This window comes from Lacerta agilis, chromosome 4, assembly GCF_009819535.1.
Source record: "Lacerta agilis isolate rLacAgi1 chromosome 4, rLacAgi1.pri, whole genome shotgun sequence".
Classification (NCBI taxonomy): domain Eukaryota; kingdom Metazoa; phylum Chordata; class Lepidosauria; order Squamata; family Lacertidae; genus Lacerta; species Lacerta agilis.
This window is the reverse complement of record NC_046315.1, coordinates 72,681,778-72,706,707: the sequence shown is the minus strand read 5'-3', so window position 1 is coordinate 72,706,707 and position 24,930 is coordinate 72,681,778. Positions and strand designations below refer to the sequence as shown.

Sequence of the window (24,930 nt, the reverse complement as noted above, 5' to 3'; positions counted from 1 at the left end):
CCTCCCCCCTTGTAAATTTTGTTTATGTACTCACTAGTTTTGCAGTCTCAGGGAGGATCTTGTCACCTGATCACTCCATAAGTTTAAGTTCAGAATAACATGGTGATTTAGTAATTTGGCCCAAATCTTTTGATAGTCTTCCTATACTGTACTTCCTTAATGGCTAATGTTTCTAGTTTTATTTAGGTTTATAAATTTTTCTTATGTAAAAATGTCTATTTATAGCATGTGCCTTTTATTTCAACTGAACCTTTAGGGAATTTATTTCCTTTTTTATTATCATAGGCATGTCCTTAGCAATGGAAACAGTTCCACAGATAAAATCTAATACTGATCATTACACAATGTCAAGATTCTCCACACCCAAACTGTTGATTATAAATAGTAATTTAGCCTTATAGTCTTCAACTTAGAATCATAGAGTTGGAAGAGACCACAAGGGCCATCCAGTCCAACCCCCTGCCAAGCAGGAAACACCATCAAAGCATTCCTCACAGATGGCTGTCAAGCCTCCGCTTAAAGCCCTCCAAAGGAGACTCCAACTTCTCCAAAGAAGGAGACTCCAACTTCTCAGTTCCAAGACCCACATTTAATTCCACTTCACTATTTTTTACCATATGCCTGGTTTTTCACCTCTCTTTAGGGTGACTATATGTAAAGGAAGATCAGACTTCTATGTTTTTAATAGTAGCACAAAAGGAGGGTTTTTTGCTGGTTGAGCCTGTTTTGCAGTTGTAAAAAGCCACACCTACAAAAATACGGTACCTTCTACAAAGGTATTAAAGGTCAAGGAACTTTGTCCTTTGCATCTCTGCCTGCCTGTCTGTCTGTCTATCACTCATTCAACTCAAAGAGTAATAGTTTTAGTGCCACTGGTATATCTCATTTTAAAGAGAAGAATTTGACAAATGGTCTAGTCCACTCTCAAACAATTGTTCTGTCTAATTAAATCTCAAGTCAATATAAGAAGTATAAGAAGTCATTCCCCACCCACTTCAAGCAGAAATAAGATCCTTAGGGACATTTCTCTGCATCCAGAACAATTAGGCTTCAATTTTATAATATGATATAAACTCCATTGAACCCAATGGTGCACATTTCCAAGTAGACATGTGTAGGATTGTGCTGTTGGAAGCAATCTTGCTGCCAGCAAAGGAAAGGTATTTTGATACCAAACACATTAAAAGGTGTTGTGAGATTAGAATATGCGAAATTGGAAAATTCCAGACAGAGATGCTGCTTTCAGGGGAACGCATGGGAGGAGAGATGAGAACTTCATAACCGTTATGGTGGTATCTACCTTTCTTTCATAAAATGAAATAGGCATAAAAGTATTTTAGGTCTAATTAAAATATTGATTTAAAAATTGGGGTGATGAAGTACCCGTCACAGGGGTTAGGTGTGATGCCAGCTTGGAAAGTAAACTGCAGTTCCATTTGCAGCTTACAGTGGAAGAGCAATAATTTGGTAGTGAGTAGAGCTAGGAGCCACCAGTCTAGAAGCAGCCTTTATTCTGTGATGCTGATCAACATGTTAGTTAGTCCATGTGAAGTTAGTGGGTATAAATTGACTTAAATCCCAGTTCTTGACTTTCAGGTTTGTGCACCTAGTTATCACAAAAAAGAGACAAGCCTCAAATAAGCTGCAGCAACATGGGAAATGTTATTCTACCAGAATCAACATTATTTTAAAAATCCAACACATTTCAATAAAATCTTATATCATTCCTTCAAAGAAGGTTATCTGGGAGACATTGCTTTTAGAAAGGGTTTTATCCTTATTTTGGAATGTCAGCTCTTGTTGCTCCCAGGTAACATATTGAAAAGTGTTGGGCTTTTTTATTATCTTGATTTTGATAGAGTAATTTTGTTCTTCCTTGAGAGTTGCCTTCCATTGTGGTTTCCTTTTCTTAGTGCTTCTGCTTCATTTTTTCCTTTCCTTACCCTTTCCCAAATTATATTCTGTAATTATGTCATTTCCAAGTTGGTGCTACAGTGATTTGTAGCTATCAAAATGCATTATTACAGACTAACCTGTATTGTTCTGTTTTCTTTGTGTTTCAAAATATCAAAAACTTAGTTACAACTTACTGGTACTACTATTTTTATGAAGTTATTATACGAGGGAGGACAATGTGATACTATTGGTAAAAATTGATTAAAATATTTAAGTATGGTCCTAATTTCTTATCAATGACCCTTTTCAAAAGCTTTAAATTTCCTTTCATCACAGAAAACTATGCTTACAAATAACTTTGGAGCATTCATGGCTTTTCAAAATGTTAATTCTAAACAGTCTTAGCAACTTTCTGAAGACAGAAGTTGTAGCCCCAATATTTCCAGGCTAAATGTGAAAAAGGTCTCATATGTAGAGAATCACAGCAAATAATAATAATAATAATAATAATAATTAATAATTTTATTTATACCCCAGCCACTCTGGGCGGCTCCCAACAGATGACTAAAAACAATAAATCTTCAAACATTAAAAACTTCCCTAAACAGAGCTGCCTTTAGATGTCTTCTGTAAGTCAGATATTTGTTTATTTCCTTGACATCTGATGGGAGGGTGGGCGCCACTACCAAGAAGGCCTTTCCATGGATAGAAGGAGGGAGGGAGCGATGAGAACCCAAATGCCAGAATTTTTTTTTAAAAAGCAAACTTCACTTTTTAGACGTGTCAGCTTTTTACAAGTGTATAGGATATGAAGCATTAGGATAAGACTTCCACATTTAAAAAACAACTTAGGTCCAAATTAGGTGAGCCACAAATTGCTTGTTCAATGTATTCCGCAGAAGAAGCTATGCAAGGCAACCTGAGAGCCCAGCACAACTGTAGGGAAGATCCCCATTCCAAGGCAGAGGAAGATTGGCTTTGTCACTATGGTGTAACTACGGTAAGCATCTCTGAGCTCCTACATGACAACAACAGGGCACTCCCAAGGGAGATGTACCTCTTTCATAAAAAAGAAATAATAGTCACTACCTCTGTGATCTCCCTGGCTTTGAAACCAAAGTCATAGACACAGAATTTATTTAAAGTAGCAAAGTATCACTCCAAATCTGCTGGTCTCTCCCAGCAACTTATCCTGGTTATTCCTATTCCCAAATTGGATAAACCTGCAATTGAAACTATCCTGAGTTTTCAAAACACTTAGTAACTTCCAAAGTTCTAATTTAAGTATTTTGTTAGCATCAAGATAAAGTGTGTGAGAAATGATAGGGCAGAAATAAAATTATCACTTCATGTAAACTAAAACCAATAAAAATTACATGAGAAATTTTGGTATCCTTCCAAATAGTTATCTGTGTTTCTTACTGCTGCCTTGGCCGATGACAAAGTATTATAATTTGCACCCCAGCTATACAGTACTTCATAAGTTATCAACTTCAGGTGGAGGTGTGAAGGAAAACAGGCGATCCTATTAAGTATTAACTCTTAAGATGTTACCGTTAAAGATACAAATCAGAGAGTGGTTAAGGAAAATTTTCTCATCTCTGAATTCCAGTAATGGACAGGTTTAATATTTTGAAAAGCCACGAATGCTCCAAAGTTATTTGTAAGCATAGTTTCTGAAGTATACCCATTCTTGATGGGGGGGGTGTCAGAATCTCCTGCTAAATGAGAGGGGTTTTTACCATTATTTTAGCAGGGGATCCACAAGAACACCACCTAACATGAGGGAAGAAACCCTTTTAGCAGTGCCTTGCAAGGTGTTTTGAAATCACACAATGAGTGGCCCCACCCACTTGTCAAATTTGATCTGTTAGGCCAATCCTGATAAGCACCTGGCCTGTGGAGCCAACAGGGTTAACCACCCCAATTAGACATAGTGAATCCCAAGCTCTGCTCAGAATGTGGAGTAGTTTGGTGTATGAGTGTGCATGTGTGAATGGAAAACCAGTGGGATGAGGGGAAATGGGAGTTGGATGGTGAAGTATCCTGGAAGTGGACATGGCTAGTTCACTATGCGTATGCATAATTCAATATTTCATTGCAGGTTTCATTGGTATTTCATATTGTGAGCATGGTGACAAAATGCCAGGTGAAAGGACCAACCTATCTTCAGCTTTTTACCATAGGATATCCAAGTATGACAGCACAAACTTAAATTGAAAACAGTGCTATTACTGGTCCTTAGAAAAAGTGTTGTGAGGACTTTTAAAACATCTGTAAGTCCTAGATCCTATTAAAACTTTCGTCATAGTGGCTGCCCACCCCACCCCCAACACACACCCCTTGGCCCAGGCTCTTCAGGGTATTGTCTTTTGTAAGGTAAAGACTAAGGGAGCTGGTTAAACAGGTTTTCTGAATTCACTGTGTGGCATTGGAAAGACTGGGGCTGAAGACTACAAGATTTTGTGCTGATTCTGAGTTTTGAGTTCCTTTGTAACCCTGAAACCTCTTTACATTCTCTCATTTTTCTCTCTCAGTTACGCATTTCATATAGTTGCTTATCTTGAATATCATTTTAAAAATGAACTTGCTTTCAAAATGCATGGATATGCCAAGGTAGGATGAGTAAGGCACAAGTACAGTTACCGTATTACAAAACCAATAGCAGGATATTAGTTTAGCCAGGAAAAGAGGAGACAAAGGAGATATGATAGCCATCTTCAAATATTTCAAGGGCCATCACATGGAAGAGGGAACAAGTTTGTTTTCTCTTGGTCTGGAGGGTAGGAATCAGACCAATGACTTCAAGTTACAAGAAAAGGAGATTCTGACTAAACATCAGAAAGAGCTTTCTGACAGTAAGAGCTGTTTGATAGGGGAATGGTCTCCCTCAGGAAGTTGTGGACTCTCCTTCCTTGGAGGGTTTAAAGTAGAGGTTGGGTGGCCATTTGTCATGGATGCTTTAGCTGAAATCTTTCATGGATGCTTTAGATGACCCTTGAGGTTCCTTCCAACTCTACAGTTCTATGATTTTGCGATACCTTTTGCATAAACTATTCAGATGTCTTCTAGTTGAAACTGAGATCAGAGTCAGACTGCCATTCAGTTTACTTATTTTAATTATTTGTTGCATTTATATCCCACCCTTTTCTCCATGGAGCTCAAAGTGTCTTACACAGTTCCCTCGCTCCTCATTTAATCTTCACAACAATCCTGTGAGGTAGGTTATGCTGAGAGGCAATGACTGGCCCAAGTTCACCCAGCGAGCTTCATGGCCAAGTGGGGAATTGAACCCTGGTCTCCCAAGTCCTAATCTGATTCTCTTAACCACTGTACCAACACTGGTTCTCACCACTGCTTGGGGTGAGACTGCTTGCTATTGGATTGAACATGCAATTTGCTTATGGTGAGCAATGATATACTGTAATCAGTTTGTCACATGTGTCAACTGTGCCAGTGCACAGATGACAGGAGTATCCCTTCCTTTGGGATATCCCCTCTTGTAATTAAGCCCACAAAAGTTACTATCCTCCAAAAGAAATTGGTTATCATGCTAAGAGGCTCTCAGCCCATTTCCATACTGGCTACAGAGGAGGAAAATCCCTCTTAGCCACAGCTGGTTGGTGGGCTGATTTTTTTTCATTGCCTTTTCCCAAGAGGACTGGGATGAGAGATCCATTCTTCTCCACCAGCCTACTGCATTTCTGTGTTGGTTACAAAGGGAAGGGGCTTTTCTTCCTCTGCCGTTGCCAAAGAAGCCAACTGAATTGGCAGATGAAATGGAGTGATCTGTTTCTCTTTCACCAGGCTATTGGGTGGAGGTTTTAGTTTTTCACCACAGTCAGTGAGTTTGTGAGATTTATTAATGATTCCCCTACCTTGCCCCCTATAATCCAAGCACTAAATTGTTCTTTTTCTAAACAACAAGTACTTTGCTAAAGTGAGTTGAATGGCAATGTTGAAATACCTCTCTGCTACTCAAGATAAAATGTCTCCATGACTGCTTTATCATGAGTATGTTGAAACCCCGGCTAAAGTGAGCACCACGTCAAAATGCAAGAATATGTGAGTGCTGCAGCTACCTTGACCATGGTTCAAATGTAGGTAGTTGTTGTCTGCAGTGGAAGAAAGAAGGCTTGTTAATGATCTCCTCTATATAGAGAAACCACACAATTTGAGCTGCTTTTCCTTTAAAATAAATCTTGCATTAAAATAGTAAAGCATACTTGATACTGCCTATGGAGAATTTGACAAAGCAAGGTTTTGTAGATTAAATGTGGTTAGCTACCAGTAATATGAGGTTGGGTAGCTGTTTGAAGAGGACAATTTTATTACTGGAGGACTGGGAACTTCATTTGGGTTTGGGAACTTTAAAATCTCAAGTATAATTTTATACTGATGTCCATGTATGCAATTAATTATACAATAATGTGTGATTGTCATATTTATGAACTATAATGGTCTTATGATACTTTCTAACTACATAGGATAAGAAATATGAGGAAAGATACTTTTCAAACTGCAGAAAGCTGTTTGAAAGCTGAATAAAAAATTAATGACATCTTATCCAACTAATATGATTATCACAATCTGTATCCCTTCGTCCATTGGAGTGTGTGTTTATGTAACTGAGATTAAATTGAATGTAAAATATTTAATGTAGCAGGCTGTGCAGTTTTTTGTTATTTGAAATGGACTAATATCATTACACTTCTAGAATTTTTTCAAATAAAATGTCAAGTGTTCTCATCGCTTTCCCCCCCCAGAAGAGATACGTTAAAGCCATATTTCCACCAGCACTTTAATGGCTGAATTCTTAGAAGATCGTATTTATGGGAATAAGTGCACATGGTGTTTCAATGTCTTTGAAGTCCCTGCTGCTTCACATAGCTGAAGAATCATGTTACTAAAACAGACACACATAAGACCTTTGCCTGTTCAGCAGTGTGTGGCTGAAGTAGAAATAATAATAAAGCTTGGCAATTTGAATATTTGTAAACTATATTATCTAACTGCAATCCTTGAAATAAGTCTAATAAGTATTATTATCCCCCATATGGCAAATGGGGGGCGGAGGCTGTGAGAGAGTAACCTGCCCAAGGCCACCTAAGGAAACAGAAGCGCAAATTGAACTCGGGATTTCCTTATTGGTAGCTCAGTCTCTTTACTGTATCAGCTCAAACTTCAAAGATTTCTTCAACTGTTTTTTAGTCTCTTAAAACAAAAAAATAAAAGATTTTCTTGGTTTACAAAAGTACACGCATTGTCTCCTTTTTCAGGTTGTAAAGTCTTTTCTGTAGTCCCTTTGGCTGCACGTATGCTCCCCACCCTCTGCTTGCAGCCACAGCTTTCTAGCACAGAAGCTTAAAAAATGTAAGCAGACCTAATCAGGCAGTTATGTAGCATATCAGATTACATGCAGCTCCTTGTAAAGCAGAGGCTGTCTGTGCGATGGCAAGGTCTGTAAATAGCCTTCTCTTGCCTGTAAGTTTATGTATAGATATTTAATGTGCACACACAGTATGGTTTGCATGATTTTGATAATGCAAAATGTGTACAGATGTTGCTGCTTCAAATACTAGGGGGTTTTTTAGGTTTGGAAATACAGGATATCTAAGGAGAAAAACTTGTGTCAGTCTTGCTTTAGAGGATTTCTTGTATTTTCAATTTCCATTAATATTCCAGATGTAAATGAGGACAATGAAGTAGATCAAGTCTTTAAACAGGTGCATGTGAAGTCCCAGAGCTGCTGCTGCTGAGTAACTGGAAATACATTACTGGAATTGTGCAGATGGAGTAACCAAATATATATTTCCCAACATTGTTACTAAGGTGTCCAAATCCTTGGTGGTTTGGCAATACTTTAAACATCACAATACATCAACCAGGTGTCTTGTGTAAAATGGTGTGAGACAGAGATTTCTAGATTTTCTGTTGCCTTTTAGACTCCAAGCCAGTTAAAACTGAACTTTAAAGTTCAGTTTAATGAAACAAGACAAATGTGCAGTTGTGAATGTGTCTCATTGTACTTGAAGTCTCCTTAGTCAACTTTAGCAGGCATGGGAAAAGGGGAGAGGTCCTCTTGTGGATTAGTAACTGGTTAAGAAAAAAGGAAGCAGGGCAGAATAAATGGCCAGTTCTCCAAATGGAGGGATGTTGAAGGCAGAGTCCCCAAGGATAGGTATTGGGACCAGTGCTTTTTAACTTGTTCCTAAATGGTTTAGACCTTCTTCTTCTTCTTCTTCTTCTTCTTCTTCTTCTTCTTCTTCTTCTTCTTCTTCTTCTTATCACTCGTAGCCGAGTAAGATTCTGGACCCACACATCCTTCCACAGTGGGGACATTGGTTCCTGGGCGGGAGTTGTTCATGGTGTGGATTTGCCAAGCGTGCCTTCCTTTTAGCACGTTTCTCCCTTCTGAGTTCGAGTGTCTTCAAAGTCCATGACACCTTTGGTAATGGCTGTTCTCCAACTGTAGCTCTCGCAGGCCAGTGTTTCCCAGTTGTCGGTGTTTATACTATATATTTTTTAGATTTGTCTTGAGACTGTTTTAGACTATAAAGGGGTTCGCAGTGAGGTAGCCAAGTTTGCTGATGTTATCAAAATGTTATGGGTGATTTTTAAAAAGGGATTGTGAATGGGCATTAAAATGGCAAATGCAACTCAGTGTAAACAAGTGTAAAATATTGCAATTGGGGGGCAAAAATATTTACCGGTATCTAAATTTTACATATATGCTCATGGGGTCTGAACTGGTGGTGACTGACCAGGAACAAGACTTTCACACAGCACACAGTTTAACTATGGAATTCTCTTCCACAAGAAGTGGTGATGGCCACCAACTTAGATGGCTTTAGAAAAGGATTAGACAAATTCATGAAGTATAAGGCTGGGGTTGTGCCAATAACAAAATGGTGGTGGATGGAAGCTGAGTTTTTCCTGATCAGCTGGTAATTACTGGCATCACTGATATCTAATCTCTCTTTAGCAATTGCGATTTCTTTGTGGCAAGGAGATAGAATTTCATAGTTCAGTTTTCTTCAGGCAAAGCACAGGCATTAGTTGTGTAGGTATCATGATTCAGCCTCTCCATTTTAGGCAGAATTTGAAGATCCAGAGACTTTAAGTGAAAAATGTGTTTAATTTTATATTTTCCCTCTGTCCACATGCCACTTAAAAGTATTTTTTCTCATCTCCTGTCACTTCTCCCCTTATCCTTTCATACTTGATTTGTTCCATATACCTCAAAACAAAACCATTCTTTTTACAGTCTCTTAACTCCACCATAACAGCTTTCGTTCTTCTATCCTTCCCTTCTAGTCCCACATTGTTGTTGTTAGCCTCTATCTAATTTCCTTCAGCATCTGATTTGGCTCTTTCCCCTCCAACTGAGCTTTTCTTGTCCTTTGGCCACTTTTATTCAGCATGTGGGCAGTTGCTGGTGATGGCCTCAATCCAACCAGAAGACCATGGCACGGCCAGCATATGGGGTGAGGAAATGAGCAGGCAGTGGGTGGTTTGTGGCACTGGTGCCCACCTGAAAGTGGCCCACTTGCTGGTCCCAAGCCCAGTATTTCAGAAACACTCCCGTAGGGCTTCTAAATAAACGTGTAGGATTGGGCTGTAAATGTATGAAGCACATTATCCATTGTAGTGCTTATGCAGTGGATCATGCAAGGGAAATTATCCAGCCCTTCTTTCTGTCTCACTTTACAGGCCCCTTCTGAGGGCTACAATAGGGAGGAAGTTGTCCTTCTGTGATTGCTTCATTAGTTGCAAGCCTAAGACTGCAATCGTACACATACATATGAGGGAATATGCCTCACTGGATTCTGACTTATCTCTGAGTATACATGTATATATGATTGTGCTGCATGTCCTACAAAAACAAGCACAATTCTTTTGGGTAAAGGGCCAATTCAGAAATTATTTTTTCTGACATTATTATTATTATTATTATTATTATACCCCGACCATCTCTGGGCAGCTTCCTGCAAAATATATTATTACTGTCCTGTCCACATGATTCTTTACACCTTAGATTTAATGTGGTGGAAGGTTCAGGGGAAGTGCCACCATGTCAAAATCATTCTCAATTTCTAAAATTTATACAATGGGAAATGGGAAAAAATAAAACAAGTATGCAGAAACACAGATTCTGTTGACTGTAGAATTCCTTTTACACAGAAGGTTTTATGTGTTTTAACCAGAGATGGAAAGGTTAGTTTGAAGTAAAATAAAATGAGGAACTGACTGCAGAGTCCAGTCATTCAGGAGGAGGAAGAGGAATTAAATGCAATAAAAAACAAGAAGTGTAGGTAGATGTGTGACTTTCCATGATGAATTCAGTTTTGATACTTGTCAAATCTGCATCCTTGTGTCCAAGTTATAAGATCAGTTATAAGACTGAGGTACTGATACAACTTATGCCTGTCCTGCCTGTCGATTTACAGTGGCTGCCTGCCTGGCATTTGATTTCCCACAACAGGGTGCTATAACGCTTTGAGGGGTGCAAAGAATACTACTTTTGACAATTAACTGGTTTCTAATTATTGTAATAATAATAAAAATAAAACCACAGTTAATCCTTTTAGCTGTGTGTTCTGCAGTGAGGTAGGTTTTTGTTCCCCATCCTATGCTAGTACATGTGTTTTGATACGATTTGTCATTTTTGTCACATCTCTGGTTGTAGTCTTCCAGACATTTGCTTGAAAGTAATTCCCACTGAAATTAAAGACCTGTCTGGTGGTTTACTATCAAACCAGAAGCAGAAGGCATAATCTCAGTGGGTAAGGGGGGAGGGAGGCAACATGTTACATGGGAGTTTGAAACATTCCTCTGTTCTGTCCATGATGAGATACTTTGGTTTGCTGTGTGGGCCAGTGGGGATCAGTACAATGGCTTGTAAGCATCAAACGTGTTGACTTGCACGTCTGAATCCCAACAAAAATACCTAGTGTGCGCATGTGGCTATGAGACTCAGTCTTGGGCATATGCTGTAGAGAGAATTGGAGTTTCGGACTTGACAGTAGTTTAACAGGCCAATAGTGATGTCTTGGAACTAATGCATCTCAAGAGCCAATTGTTATCTTCAATGAGAGCTATTTTAAAAAATAATAATAATCAAGGTTTAAGTGTTCTGACTAAAGAGTACTGTGAATTTCAGAATTTATCAAACTGATCAAATTTTTAAATCAGGTGTTGCCTTGTAAACTTACCACACCTTTTTTTTTGTTTTGCTTTCTTTTATTACTCTTTCTGCCCATATTTCTCTTAGGTCAGTCAATTTTGAAGGAGCAGTATGCAATTTTCATTTTAAAAGGTTAGATTGAGAATGAATGAATGAATATTCTGTTTTTAAAACATGTTTTCCTTTCCTTTGTATATTTGTTTAGGTCGTCTGGTAGGTGCTTTGGATGCTGTGCTCGATTCTAATGCCCGTGTCGCTCCATTTCGAATTTTGCTTCAAGTTCCAGGATCACCTATTTACTCTGCCATAGCTTGTGGTGAGTTATTGAATGGATCAGAAGTTTACTGGGCCATAGCCATTGGTGAGTTGCATACCAGACAAAAACTAAAGTCTGAGCATGCTGTGGTTTGCATGTCAAAGAAGCTGAAGGTAACTCAAATCAATAACACAGCAGTGTGCATAAGTGCTTATTTAACAACCAAAATATAATTTGTAACTTCCATGTACGGGTAATATAAATGCTTGTTGACACAACATTAGAAGTGTCCAAAGCTTTCAGTTGCGGGAAGCAGTGTGGCTTTTCATACTGGAGCACACACATTTCTGTATCCTGGGAGCTGCTGAAACAGTTAAAGGAGGGGGGGAGCTTTATAATCTTCTTCCTGATATTGTAAGTTCCTATACATGGGCGGGGAATAGTTTATATTGATAATATTTAAACATTCAGACCCTCCCTACAATCTGAAATGGTACAGCCTAGCAACAGATGCATTACATGGGGCTTCTATAGTAAATTGGCTGCTTTAGTGTATCGTGCTTTATATATTTTCTGAATGAGTGTTATTATTGTAAAATAGATTATCTCTGGCCTTGAAAGTATTCTGGAAATCCCTTTATATCCATAAGTCATTGGTACTTCTTGAAGGCTAATCAGATCCAAGCAGAAAGGGCTACATCAGGCATAGTCAAACTTGGCCATCTAGGTGTTTTGGGACTACAACTCCCATGATCCCTAGTTAACAGGACCAGTGGTCAGGGATGATAGGAATTGTAGTTCCAAAACATCTGGAGGGCAAAATTTGCCTATGCCTGGGCTACATATTGGATTTTGGTAGAACCCACATCACCTTTCACACAGAGCATATTCTTAGGATTCTTTTAGAAGTGGTGCAGAATGTTCTTGGTTTTCAGAGTAGCAGTTTTAAGTTTGACACAAGTAACATATGCTCAGAAGGCACTGAGTTGCATCTTAACACTGCACACATGGAGTTAGTTGCATTTGCACCACAGGACTTCCTCTCCCTATTCCAGTGATGGCGAACCCGTGGCACGCGTGCCACAGCTGGCACGCAGAGCTCTCTCTGCTGGCACGCCAGGGGCGGGGAAATGGCGCCGCCGCGCTGCTCTGCTCATGCGTCCTGCCAGCGCAGGCGCAGCAGCAGACAGCAGCAATTTCCCTCCTTGGCGCCTGTCCCAGTGGTGTTTGGCTGCTGCTGCTGCTGGCTGCTGCGAAGGATTCGACACGAGGCGGCGACGACGACGAGGTAACAGCAGCGGGGGCTGGGCCAGGGGCGGCGGGCGGCGGGTGAGGGGGAAGCCCTCCTTTTGAGCGCTGCGAGCGGGGGGGGGGAGCCGCGCGGCTTCGCTCTTCCCTCTCGCGCCTCCCTGCCTCCCTCCCTCCATCCGCACCCGGCCGTCTCTCTCTCTCTCTCTCTCTCTCTCTCTCTCTCTCTCTCTGTTGCCCCTCCCTCGGGCACCTTCGCCCCTTCTCGCCCTTTTTCTCTCCCCTCACTACTCATATTCCCTTCCTTTTGCGCTGCTGGTCTCCTTCAGCCTCCTCCTGATTCTCGTTCGCTTTCTGTCCCTTTCCCTTCCTCCTTTCCTACTCCTCTTTGCGTCCTTTCCATTTCTTCCACCCCAGCCCCAGATATATTTCCTTCAGCCTTCTCCACTCCACTTTTCTTTTCTTTTCTCCCCTCCGCATTGCATATTCTCCTGATGGGATGTGGGTTTGCATTGTAAAAACATCTCTTCTTGCTGGGGGCAAAAGGGATATTTATGAAGGACACAGCAGGCACGGAGAGGCAATTTAACCATTTCCTCCCATGCTGCAGCCCTAAGGACTGTTGCTCTTCTGAGGTCAATTGCTAATTTGCTTTGGAGAGAGCCTCCCGTGTTAACATTTGCATTTCCTACCAATGCAAATAGCAATTTCAAAGGGGTGGTTTTCATAAGGACCACAACAGGTGTGGAAAGGGTTGAACTCTCCATCTGCTGTGGCCCTGATTATTATCAACTGCCCCAATTGATGCTATTTGCATTTAAAACAATAACAGCAAGCCAGCACACTGGATGCAAAGACACATTTAACATCACATCTTGCTTGCCCCTAGAAATGCTTGTAAGGAAAAAGAAAAAGAAAACCTTTTGGAGCAGCACTATAATCTCTATCTGTTACTGCTATTCAGAGACTGTGCATAAGATGAGTTATTTCCACTATGCTAACACATATATCTGCCTGACCAGCAGCTTAATTTTAGCACATATTCTGTTATAGTGATCCATTTATTTATTCGATATAAAAATTCTGTCAATGTTCTACTTCTGCCTGTGTCTCCATCTGTTCACGAAGATCCACAAATACCATTTGGACACAATTTCAGATGCAGTGTTCAGAACTGGGCTCTATCAGTACTTGACATCCTGATCATATGCATATTGTTTCAGTCTGAATCAAAGTTGAAATAGTAACAAACTATCTAAATATCACCTCCTGGCAAATAGAAGGGGAAGAAATGGAGGCAATGAGAGATTTTACTTTCTTGGGCTCCATGATCACTGCAGATGGTGACAGCAGTCACGAAATTAGAAGACGCCTGCTTCTTGGGAGAAAAGCAATGACAAACCTAGACAGCATCTTAAAAAGCAGAGACATCACCTTGCCGACAAAGGTCCGTATAGTTAAAGCTATAGTTTTCCCAGTAGTGATGTATGGAAGGGGGAGCTGGACCATAAAGAAGGCTGATCGCCAAAGAATTGATGCTTTTGAATTATGGTGCTGGAGTAGACTCTTGAGAGTCCCATGGACTGCAAGAAGATCAAACCTATCCATTCTTAAAGAAATCAGCCCTGAGTGCTCACTAGAAGGACAGATCCTGATGTTGAGGCTACAGTACTTTGGCCACCTCATGAGAAGAGAAGACTCCCTAGAAAAGACCCTGATGTTGGGAAAGATGGAGGGCACAAGGAGAAGGGGACGACAGAGGATGAGATGGTTGGACAGTGTTCTCGAAGCTACTAACATGAGTTTGGCCAAACTACGAGAGGCAGTGAAGGATAGGCGTGCCTGGCGTGCTCTGGTCCATGGGGTCACGAAGAGTCGGACACAACTGAACGACTGAACAACAACAAGGCTTGTTCCATACAATGTCAGTCTGGCATATAATCATTATTACAAGTTGAGTATCCCTTTGTCTAAAATACATGCACATGTAGAGTTTATGGGTTTTTTTCAATAAAAAACTGTAACATTGAAAACTTGTTATTGTGTTTTACTTTTACTTTTAAGACTGCAAATGTTTGGACAACTGTTTTTTTCTAACTAAAAACCTCGATATTCAGGTTTAATTGCAGTGTTGGCACTTTGAAATAAAAAAGTTGGTTTTCCGCTGCAGTTTGGGCACTCGGGCTCAAAAAGGTTCGCCATCACTGCCCTATTCTGTCCCTGTGCACCCACAGAAGCTACTCTGTAGGGTTCCCCCAATGCTCTGAAGCAGATTCTGAGGATGTGTAGGGGGCTGCAGGGGGAAGTTCATTGTACAAATGAAAATCTGTTGTGCAAGTGAATCAACAGCATGGGATACAACCCATTCTTGTTATTTGTCATATGTTAAAATGGAGAAAGTGAGTTAAGTATACTCCGATTTTCCTTCTCTTCAAGCTACTCAAGCCCTTTGACTAGCAGAATGTAGTTTAAGGCTGTAGGGAATTTTACTGCTTCCTTTGGGTTTAAGAGGATTCCTTGCCTTGCCATATTTGCTATTGGCATGATTCAGTTTCTTACTTGAAAGCAACTTTAATAATGTTTGGTTCCCTTGTCTGTTGTTCAGTTTCTTATTTGAAAGCAACATTAATAATGTTTGGTTCCCTTGTCTGTTGTTCAAGGATGTTGTTCACATCACTATAGACAAGGACTTCTGGCTTATCATGGTTTAGAACTAAAATCCCAGGCACAGACGCAATTGAAATCCAGGCTCAGTTGACACTTTCCAGTTCCCACAGCTTGCAACAGAGTAGGAGTAAAGTGGGAGCAATTAGGCAGCACGTACCAGAACACAGCTCATGCATAGTAAACCAGCAACCCTGGCTGGTTTACAGTGCCGTGTAAACAGCCACAGTTTGTATACTTGCGTTCCCTCTCCCTAAAGTGTGTAGCTTCCTATGCTGCATTACAGCACCCTCTTTGAATCAGTCTCCTGTCCTTTCTTTCTCCTCACTAGAGCTTGAAAATCAAGTCCTTTTCACTGCAGAAGATTATGATAAGTTAATTTATATAGCTAGTGGGATACTAATTTATATTTATAGGATCAATGTTGTATCGATCATAAGTGTGCAGCTGAAGCAATTTTATGGCTACATAAAGAGAGGTTCGTGAGATAGTGTGGAGTTGGGTCATAAATTATTTAAATTTGCTTGCCATTGCATGCTGCCACCAGCAGCATTGAAACGGCATTTCTAGGCTTGACAATAGCAGTCAGGAAAACAACAGGTGGACTCTCTCTCTCTCTCTCAACCAGGAGAATTGATTTTTGTATACTGCTTCTTTGACCTTCTTGCAGAAAGTGAAGGGCAAAAGCACCGATTGTCTCTTGTGTTCACTGCAAGTGACTAGATTTTTTTGTGCTTGGTTTAGATATGTCACTGTGTTGGTGATGAAGGGTACATATGTGCAGAAAGCACTTTTCCTTTAAAATATAAGTGGTAAGCCAGAAAGAATCCATGCCTCTTATTACTGTTCAAGTATTTTTAAGGGTTACATGATGAGTTAGTTATACGTGATGTTTTTATAACTGACATAATACATGTGTATCTTGCATTCTGGTATCTTTGCCTTACTTTAGAATGTACTGTAAGAGGCAAGATGAGGTCAGCCCTGCAAATAATTATGTAGATGTCAGTTGCCCACCCTGCTTACTTGTACTGCTCCTTCATCCTTTCCTCCTCCTTGGACCAATGTAATGATGCAGTTATGTATCTTCCTTTTTTGCTGTCTTATAGTTCTCATCTCTAACAACGCTGCTACAGTATTGTTAGCATAATGAGATTTGCCACACAACTTTAGATACAGTTGAAATAGAAAAGTTTGAATTTTGTACATCCTGGAACCGTTTAATGATTCTCAACCTCTGTTTCTGCAAACCTACTCTGTGGAATACCACAATGATTGTAATGCCAAAATAATTGCAATTTTCAGCTTGTAATCTTGAATGCTATATTGCAGGTAGAAATTAATCTCTCCCCCCTCCTTATCTTGTATAGTGAGATAGAAGGGTGGGTGGGTAGAAATCCAAAATGATTAATTCGACTGTTTGATTTGAAAACTACATAGGGAATAGAAAGAGGAACAAAGTAAAAATCTGGACAAAGAGAAGTGGTTGAAATTTCTCTCATAATGAAAGCGAAAAGAGACTTGACTCTGGCAGTGGTAGCATGCAGATGTTGTTTATTTATAAAATTAATGTCCCTCCTTCATCATAAATCAATCTTGGGGCAAGTTACAACATACAGAAACGTGTAACCAACAAATGAAACAATTCCAAACCAATTGGTTGTAAAATTAAGCATATAACTATAATCTATCAGTCAATTTAAACACCTTAGCCCATATGTCACTGTTGTTTCTCGAAAGTCTTCTTTCCTATTCCCCATTTTGTATAAGGGCCTTCCTACCTACCACTTATTATTCCCCGTACTAAGGAATAAAAGCATAATCAATACATGTATAAATACTTCATAGGGAAAGCTTTCTGCTTCCATCTCTTCTCTTTCACATAAAGCTGTTGTAAGAGGCCAGCAGTTCTGTTTGTTTTGTTCAACATTGGGCAGATATAGCTCCACAGCTTCTAACAATGCTATGCAAGCTTTTTTTTTTTTAAAAAAAAAAAAAGCTATCAAATGCCATTTTTAATACTAATTTTTGTGTGTGTGTGCATGTGTTTGAGCAGGAGTTATCTTGATTAATAGTGTTTATCAAGATCCATCACGAGGTCTTCCTGTTGAGGAAGTGAACTCTTGGAAAGTTTCCCTTGCAATTGGCATTCTCTGTGGGAAACCTACCAGAGGAAAGTGGAAAAAATATTTAACTATCTTTAATGGTTGCAGTACTTGGGTCTGATTATGTTTACCTGTTGCCCTACCATCCTCAGATGTTCTCTTTTTCCTCTGTCACTTGGGGTAATGGTCTGGAAAGGGTGACTGTTACTTCCTCCTCTTCCTGTAATCCAGCTAATTCACAACACAGTACTTTAGGTGTTTGTATCCCACTGTACTTATTTTCTGCAAGTAGGTGGATGGTTGTTTGCTTTGTAGTAATCTTGCTCTTGCATTCATTTTCTATCTCTCTCTGTCTCTGTCTGGGTCACTTCGTGTTGTACTCATTTTCTACTTGCCGTATGGGTAGGAAGGCCTTCCTACCCATATAGCAGAATGTGGTGGTAGAGTGGACTGTACCATTGCAGAATGCTCCCCTATGTGAAAATATCCTTGGAAGTAGAAAATGAGCACAACACAAAGTGACCCAGGCTATAACATTGCTTCCTAACGTGCTAGTTTTGTTTGCATTTACTTGTGGGGAGGCTTCGCGTGGCGTTCCAATAATCATGTGGCGAGCACTCAAAATGGTATTCAGTGCCCGTTCCTTTTTGCAGTATAATATTATATGTCTGTCCTGTCCTTCAATCTGCCACAGCCATAGACCAGACTTCAGTAAATAAGAATCTGGAGTCAACTCAGCAGAGAGCACCTCAGCAATGCTTTGCTCTGACTGTTGCTGGGGAGCAGCATCAGGAAAGGGCTGTTGCCTTCATGTCTTGCTTGTGAGATTCCCAGCGGCATCTGGCTGGCCACAGTGAGGAACAGGATGCTGGAGTAGGATAGGCTTTTGGTCTGATTTGGCAGGTGTCAGATAACCCAAGTTGCTTCATCTTCAAAATGTCCTTATGAGGAAGTTATCCCTTAATTATGTCTACCTGATGGATTGGGTAGTCAGGTAAATATTTCAGTGCTTTAATATTGCTGCTTAAAAAATACCACAGTAATGAAAGGTCACAATAACGGAAGAAATACCACAGTAATTCACTATAACTGGGACTACCTTCAAAAGTGAAATAACAGGTTCTGCTGCCCCAATTGCCTTAAGTAGTGGTATACATCTACAAAGGGCTATTGAAGCAGGCATTAAACTAGAGATACTAAAACAGAAAAAGTCATGGCCAGTTTGTTACTAAAGTTTGTACGTTACTGCAAATTCTTGGATTGGTCTGAATTTGTTTGTACAACACTCACTTTTAATATACTTTTGTGTTATTTTTCCTTTTGAATTTGAAAACTTTCCTCACCACATTTGGTATCTTGCTCAGTTCTCCCCTCTCTTTCTTTCTTATGTCAGGTGCCACAACTGAGGAAATAAATCATCACTGGGAGTGGCTGGAACAAAACCTACTCCACACCTTGTCTGTATTTGATAATAAAGAAGATATTGTTAGTTTTGTCAGAGGTAAAATAAAGGTAGGCCTTCATTCTTTCCACTTGTTTTATAATGGGCAAAATAGGGTATTGAGGAGCAGAGACATCTATTCCCCTAGGGTATTTCTTAGAGCAGAAACATATTAGCCATTTGGTGTATGATCAGACTCTACGCTTAAGGAATTGTGGCTTTGCATTCTTGATTGTTATGATAATAATACCAACTTACATTTCAGGATGGTTGAAATTGCACCTTGAATGTTTCCCAAACAGGGTTTCCCAAACTTGGGTCTCCAGCTGTTTTTGGATTACAATTCCCATCATCCCTGACCATTGGTCCTAGTAGTTGGGGGTGGTGAGAGTTGTAGTCCGAAAACAGCTGGAGACCTGAGTTGGGACAACCCTGTTCTAAAGGATGGGGAACTTGTTGTCCTCGCATGTTGTTGTACTCCTTCTCCCATCATGCCCAGTCAGTACTCGGGGATGATGGGAGTTGAAGTCCACCAACAGTGGGGTTGCCAAAAATTAACCACCCCTGCTTTAAAGCACTATACAAATACAAAGTTTTAATTTATTAGTTGCTATTAAATATGTAATGTAAGCTATTAAGTTGAACAGCAAATCTTGTAAATCATTTGGTTGCTTGTAACTATTAAGTTGCATGTGGTCACTTCAGTTTCTCCTCTAATGCATTAATTTGCCATTGACTTAGGCATTAATAGCAGAAGAAACCAGCAGTAAGCTAGCTGAGCAGGAAGAGGAGCCTGAGAAGTTCAGAGAAGCACTAGTGAAATTTGAGACCAGATTTAACTTCCCCGAGGCAGAGAAACTGATAACCTTTTACTCATGCTGCTGCTGGAAGGGCAAAGTTCCTCGGCAGGGATGGCTTTATCTCAGCATCAATCACCTCTGTTTCTATTCCTTCTTTCTCGGCAAGGAATGTAAGTATGAGCCTGCAATAACTCATCTCACTGATTTGTACGCTTGCTTTTCAAACTGCTGAATTAGTTTCCCTAAGGAAGAAGTTAAAAAGTGTAGTTGTTTCATCCTTTGGCTAAATCAGAGATGACCAGCTTTATTTTAAGTAGGCACATTTTCATAAGAGACCATTTATTTGGATTTGTAACCTGCTCTAACTTTGGGAGTTCAGGACAAGAATATAATAGTAGCTGTGCTGGATCAGACCAAAGGCCCATCTAGCTGGGGGCACTGTTATACAGTGGTTTCGCTCCTTCCTCCTGGGTCGTGTTCAGAAAGGGGGATGAGTGTTCAGACCCCTGGGCTCTCACTTGTGGGGTGCCTCAGTGTTCTGTCCTCTTCTCCCATGCTTTTCAACATCTACCGTATTTTTCGCTCCATAAGACACACTTTTTTCCTCCTAAAAAGTAAGGGGAAATGTCTGTGCGTCTTATGGAGCAAATTGTGGTCCCTGGAGCTGAATTGCCCAGGGGCCAAAACCAGATTGTGCTATTTATTTTACAAAGAGAAAAGGAGGTGTTGAAAGGCCCCTGCTCAGCAGCTGATCAGCATGAGATCGGGAGAGAGATAAGAGTCCCGGCTCCCTTTCAGCCCCGCCCTCTTGCCCAGGCCTCCATTGTTGAATGTGCTGCAGAGGGAGGTTGTTTGTTTCCCCAGCCACATGTGACTGGCTGATTAGATTATCTGCCTGGAAACTGTAGAAAAGGCTCCCTTTCCTTTAGAAGCTGCAGAAATGTGAGTTGAACCCCATAAAAATGTGGCTTTTTGTCTTTGCTTTCCCCCCTTTGTAAAAGGAGCTTTGCTTTTCCCCCTTTGCTAAAAAAGCTGCAAAACTTTTAGCTGATCCTCAAAAAACCAGGGTTTTTCCCTTTGCAAAAAAGCTGCAAAACTTTTAGCTGATCCTCAAAAAAACAGGGCTTTTCCCTTTGCAAAAAAGCTGCAAAACTTTTAGCTGATCCTCAAAAAAACGGGGCTTTTTCCTTTGCAAAAAAGCTGCAAAACTTTCAGCTGATCCTCAAAAAAACAGGGCTTTTAGAGGAGGAAAACCAGAAAAAAAATCTTCTTTCCTCCTCTAAAAACGAGGTGCGCCCTATGGTCTGGTGCACCCTATGGAGCGAAAAATATGGTACATGCAGCCGCTGGGAGATATCATCAGGGGGTTTGGGCTGGGTGTTCATCAGTATGTGGATGATAACCAGCTCTACCTCTCTTACAAATCAGAACCAGTGAAGGCGGTGAAGGTCCTGTGTGAGTGTCTTGAGGCGGTTGGAGGATGGATGGCGGCTAACAGATTGAGGTTGAATCCTGACAAGACAGAAGTACTGTTTTTGGGGGACCGGAGGCGGGCAGATGTGGAGGACTTCCTGGTCCTGAATGGGGTAACTGTGCCCCTGAAGGACCAGGTGCGCAGCCTGGGAGTCATTTTGGACTCACAGCCGTCCATGGAGGCTCAGGTTAATTCTGTGTCCAGGGCAGCTGTTTATCAGCTCCATCTGGTACGCAGGCTGAGACCCTACCTGCTCATGGACGGTCTCGCCAGAGTGGTGCATGTTCTAGTTACCTCTCGCTTGGATTACTGCAATGCCCTGTATGTGGGGCTACCTTTGAAGGTTACCCGGAAATTACAACTAATCCAGAATGCGGCAGCTAGGCTGGTGACTGGGAGCGCCCGCCAAGACCACATAACACTGGTCTTGAAAGACCTACATTGGCTCCCAGTACATTTCCAAGCACAATTCAAAGTGTTGGTGCTGACCTTTAAAGCCCTAAACTGCCTTGGTCCAGTATACCTGAAGGAGCGTCTCCACCCCCCATCATTCTGCCCGGACACTGAGGTCCAGTGCCGAGGCCTTTCTGGCAGTTCCCCCGCTGTGAGAAGCCAAGTTACAGGGAACCAGGCAGAGGGTCTTCTTGGTAGTGGCACCCGCCCTGTGGAACACGCTCCCACCAGATGTCAAAGAGAAAAACAACTACCAGACTTTTAGAAGACATCTGAAGGAAGCCCTGTTTAGGGAAGCTTTTAATGTTTAATAGACTATTGTATTTTAATATTCTGTTGGAAGCTACCCAGAGTGGCTGGGGAAACCCAGACAGATGGGCAGGGTGTGTATATATATATATATATATATATATATAAGTCCAGCATTGTTTTCTCACACTGGCTAACCAGATGCTTATGGGAACCCACATAACCCACTTGCAATTCCTAGCAACTGGTATTCAAAAGCATACTGCCTCTGACAGTGAAGATAGAAACTATCTGTCATGGCTAGTAACCTTTGGTAGACTTATCCTCCATGCATTTGTCTGTTCCAGTTTTTAAAAATGTCAAGCAAGCATATTTGTAAAGTCATTAAAACGTGATTAAAGCAAAAAAGAATGCTTGTGAATCAAAGAGGAGTAAGGAAAGAATTGCCTTTTTTCTTTTTTTAGCGCTTTTGAATAGGATTGGGGCATATACTGGCCTAAATACCTTCTCCCCTCCAAAATAAAGCCCCACTTCCACCTCATCTGTGTATGTCCCACCGCTTCCCAAAATGCACTACACTAGCTTGAAATTTTGTATAGTTATATGCATGCATGTTTGTGTATTTAGGAGTGGGATCAGGGTTACATGCTTAAAAATACTTATACACCACCATTTCCTTAAAAAAGGACAAGTATATGTATATAAAACAAAAATTGCAAACAACAAAAATTTATTATTTATACCTGCCCATCTGGCTGGGTTTCCCCAGCCCCTCAATATAGATAAATGAAAAGCAGGTTTCTAGTCCTCATTGCTACAAAGATTACAGACTGTAAAAGAAAAATCCCACCAAAGACCCAACTGCAGGGAGAGGGCAGCAGCTCCATTCTTTGAAGTTTCAGAGACCTGCGCCAGCACTTGGTACTTACAGGAGGCTGGGGGCAGAGGCTGATCATCACAGCCCAATAATTTCCTTTTTAATAGTATTTTATAACAACTTTCCCAGCAGCTGTGATTATGAGAAAAGCTGCTGGCTCTCTGTCTGTACAGTACAGTCCACACGAATGTTCTACTTGTTTCTCTTTCTGTACCTGTGTATTCATTTATAAGAGCAATTTTGCACTGTGAACCGAGTATCTTTTGGAAAGGATATAAGACTTTTTTATTTGGATCGATGCTTTGTATCTGAGGATGTGCAGCAGATTTCTTTGTACTGGGATGTGTGTGTATGTACACACACTTGTGCACGTGTTTCTGTCTACATGCACACATGTATACACACACAGCAAACCATCAGGGAACTTTCTGCTCATCCTTGTAAATTGAGGCTCAGTCACATGTATCACTAGACCAAACTATGGCTTCTCATGAAGACACAAGTTGTGGGTTCCTGGGAAGGAAATTGTGGCTGTTTTGCTCTTCTGGTCGTACTGCTGTGAGCTAAGGCTTATTGTCTGAATATGGGTTTGTGGTTTGTTTGAATCCAGACAAACCACAAGCTGTGTAAACCAAGAAGAAACCTTGGTTACAATTCATGGTTAGAAACATTATATTCTTAATTTCCTATTGTTGTTTTGTAGTTAAAATTGTTGTCCTACATTTAAAGACTTAAAGAGAGGGTAAACTAAAAATATATGAATACATTTTGTATCTGTTACCAGTGCTTTTTTTCTAAAAAAAATGTTTAGGGGTACTCTTATTTTCCTACATATATTGAAAGACTGACCCTCAATGAGGCCAAACTTAGATTCACAAAATGTTTAGGGGTATGGGTACCCCTGCATCCCCCCCCTGAAAAAGCACTGTCTGTTACTATCAAAATAAATTAAAAGAATTATCCCAGAAGTCAATTTTATATATGATCAGCTGTAATTTCTCCTTCTCAAGAATGTATAGATAAGGGGGAAAACTCACTCTAAATTTGATGTCAAAAATTAGTATGTTGATTTTAGGAAAAGGAGCAGGACTGGTGGTAAGGGGATGGGATCACCTTCCAAGCCTGAGACATATAATTTCTGGGTTTATATGAGGTGACCTGGGGCTTGCTCACTCTTTTCTAGTTCAAAACTGTTTGTAAAACTCATTTAACTATATCTCCTAAGTTTTTAAGGTAAGAAACATTACTGCATACATTTTAAAAACTATGATTGTGATTGTAGCCAAATTTGTATGATGGACGTTGTCCCTCGTTTTATCTTATGGCAGCTTTGCACAGACTTGCCACAGAGGATTCATTATCCTTATTAAGCTAAAGAATATATCTTTGTATCATGCTCAAGCCTTGTGACTATAAGGAATCATGCAATTTGCATTGCTGTTGATTAAATCTCCTGAAAGATAAATCAATGCATCCATGGTTTTTGACAGAAGTACAGTTAGTCCTTGCAGATGTTTTTGTTATCATTTCTCCTCATTTACCAAAGCAGCCTTTCACATTCTAAGCCTATCCTTAACATGGGTTCACCAGAAACAGAATGGATTTTTGTGCATTGCAACACCCTTCTGTCCGCACCTATGGCCCATTTTAGCTTTTTAACTACATTGTATAAAGTTACCTAAAATTCTGCCTACAGGGGCTTCAGATTTAATCGCCATGGAGCAAGGCTGGAGCAGGACATCTTGCCACTTGAAGCAAAAGCCCCCGGTGCCTTGTCAGTCGCTTCATCAGCTCCCCACCACCTGCTGCCTCTTCCTTTTCCACTGTTGCCGCTTGGAGGCAGCCCAGGGAAGCCCTGGCATGGTGGAGTGGCACACAGTGGTTGGAGCTTGTGGCAGAGGAGATGGCACGGCTGCAGAGCAGCATACTACTCAGGCCTTGATCTGGTGCCTGAGGTGACTACCGCATCATAAGTCTGCCAGCCCTCCCATGGAGTAATCTGCATATGGCCTGCTTGGATTAATACTGCTTTACTGACCCTTTAGAATAAACGAAAGTGAGCTTTTACTTCCTTTAGGGAAGCCCTGTTTAAGGACATTTTTAAGGATTGATGTTTTTATTATGTTTTTAGATATGTTGTAAGCCGCCCAGAGTGGCTGGGGAAACCCAGCCAGATGGGCAGGGTATAAATAATAACATTGTTGTTGTTCTTGTTGTTGTTATTGCTGCAATCTTATATATACTTAACTTGGAACGAAGTATCACTGAATCCAGCATAAA

At 40.6% G+C, this 24,930-nt stretch overlaps 1 protein-coding gene across 2 annotated transcripts in view; it reads left to right on the top strand.

Annotated features, from left to right (window-relative positions):
- Positions 1 to 24,930, top strand: part of TBC1D8 (TBC1 domain family member 8) — a 57,561-nt gene that overhangs the window by 5,789 nt on the left and 26,842 nt on the right. The window contains exons 2-4 of one of the 2 annotated variants that reach the window (XM_033147600.1): positions 11,289 to 11,399; positions 18,750 to 18,868; positions 19,539 to 19,767. In XM_033147600.1, coding sequence (XP_033003491.1) covers positions 11,289 to 11,399; positions 18,750 to 18,868; positions 19,539 to 19,767 — 459 coding nt within the window. Of the gene's footprint in view, positions 1 to 11,288; positions 11,445 to 18,749; positions 18,869 to 19,538; positions 19,768 to 24,930 lie in introns of both variants that reach the window. The other variant, XM_033147599.1, reaches the window with a different exon arrangement.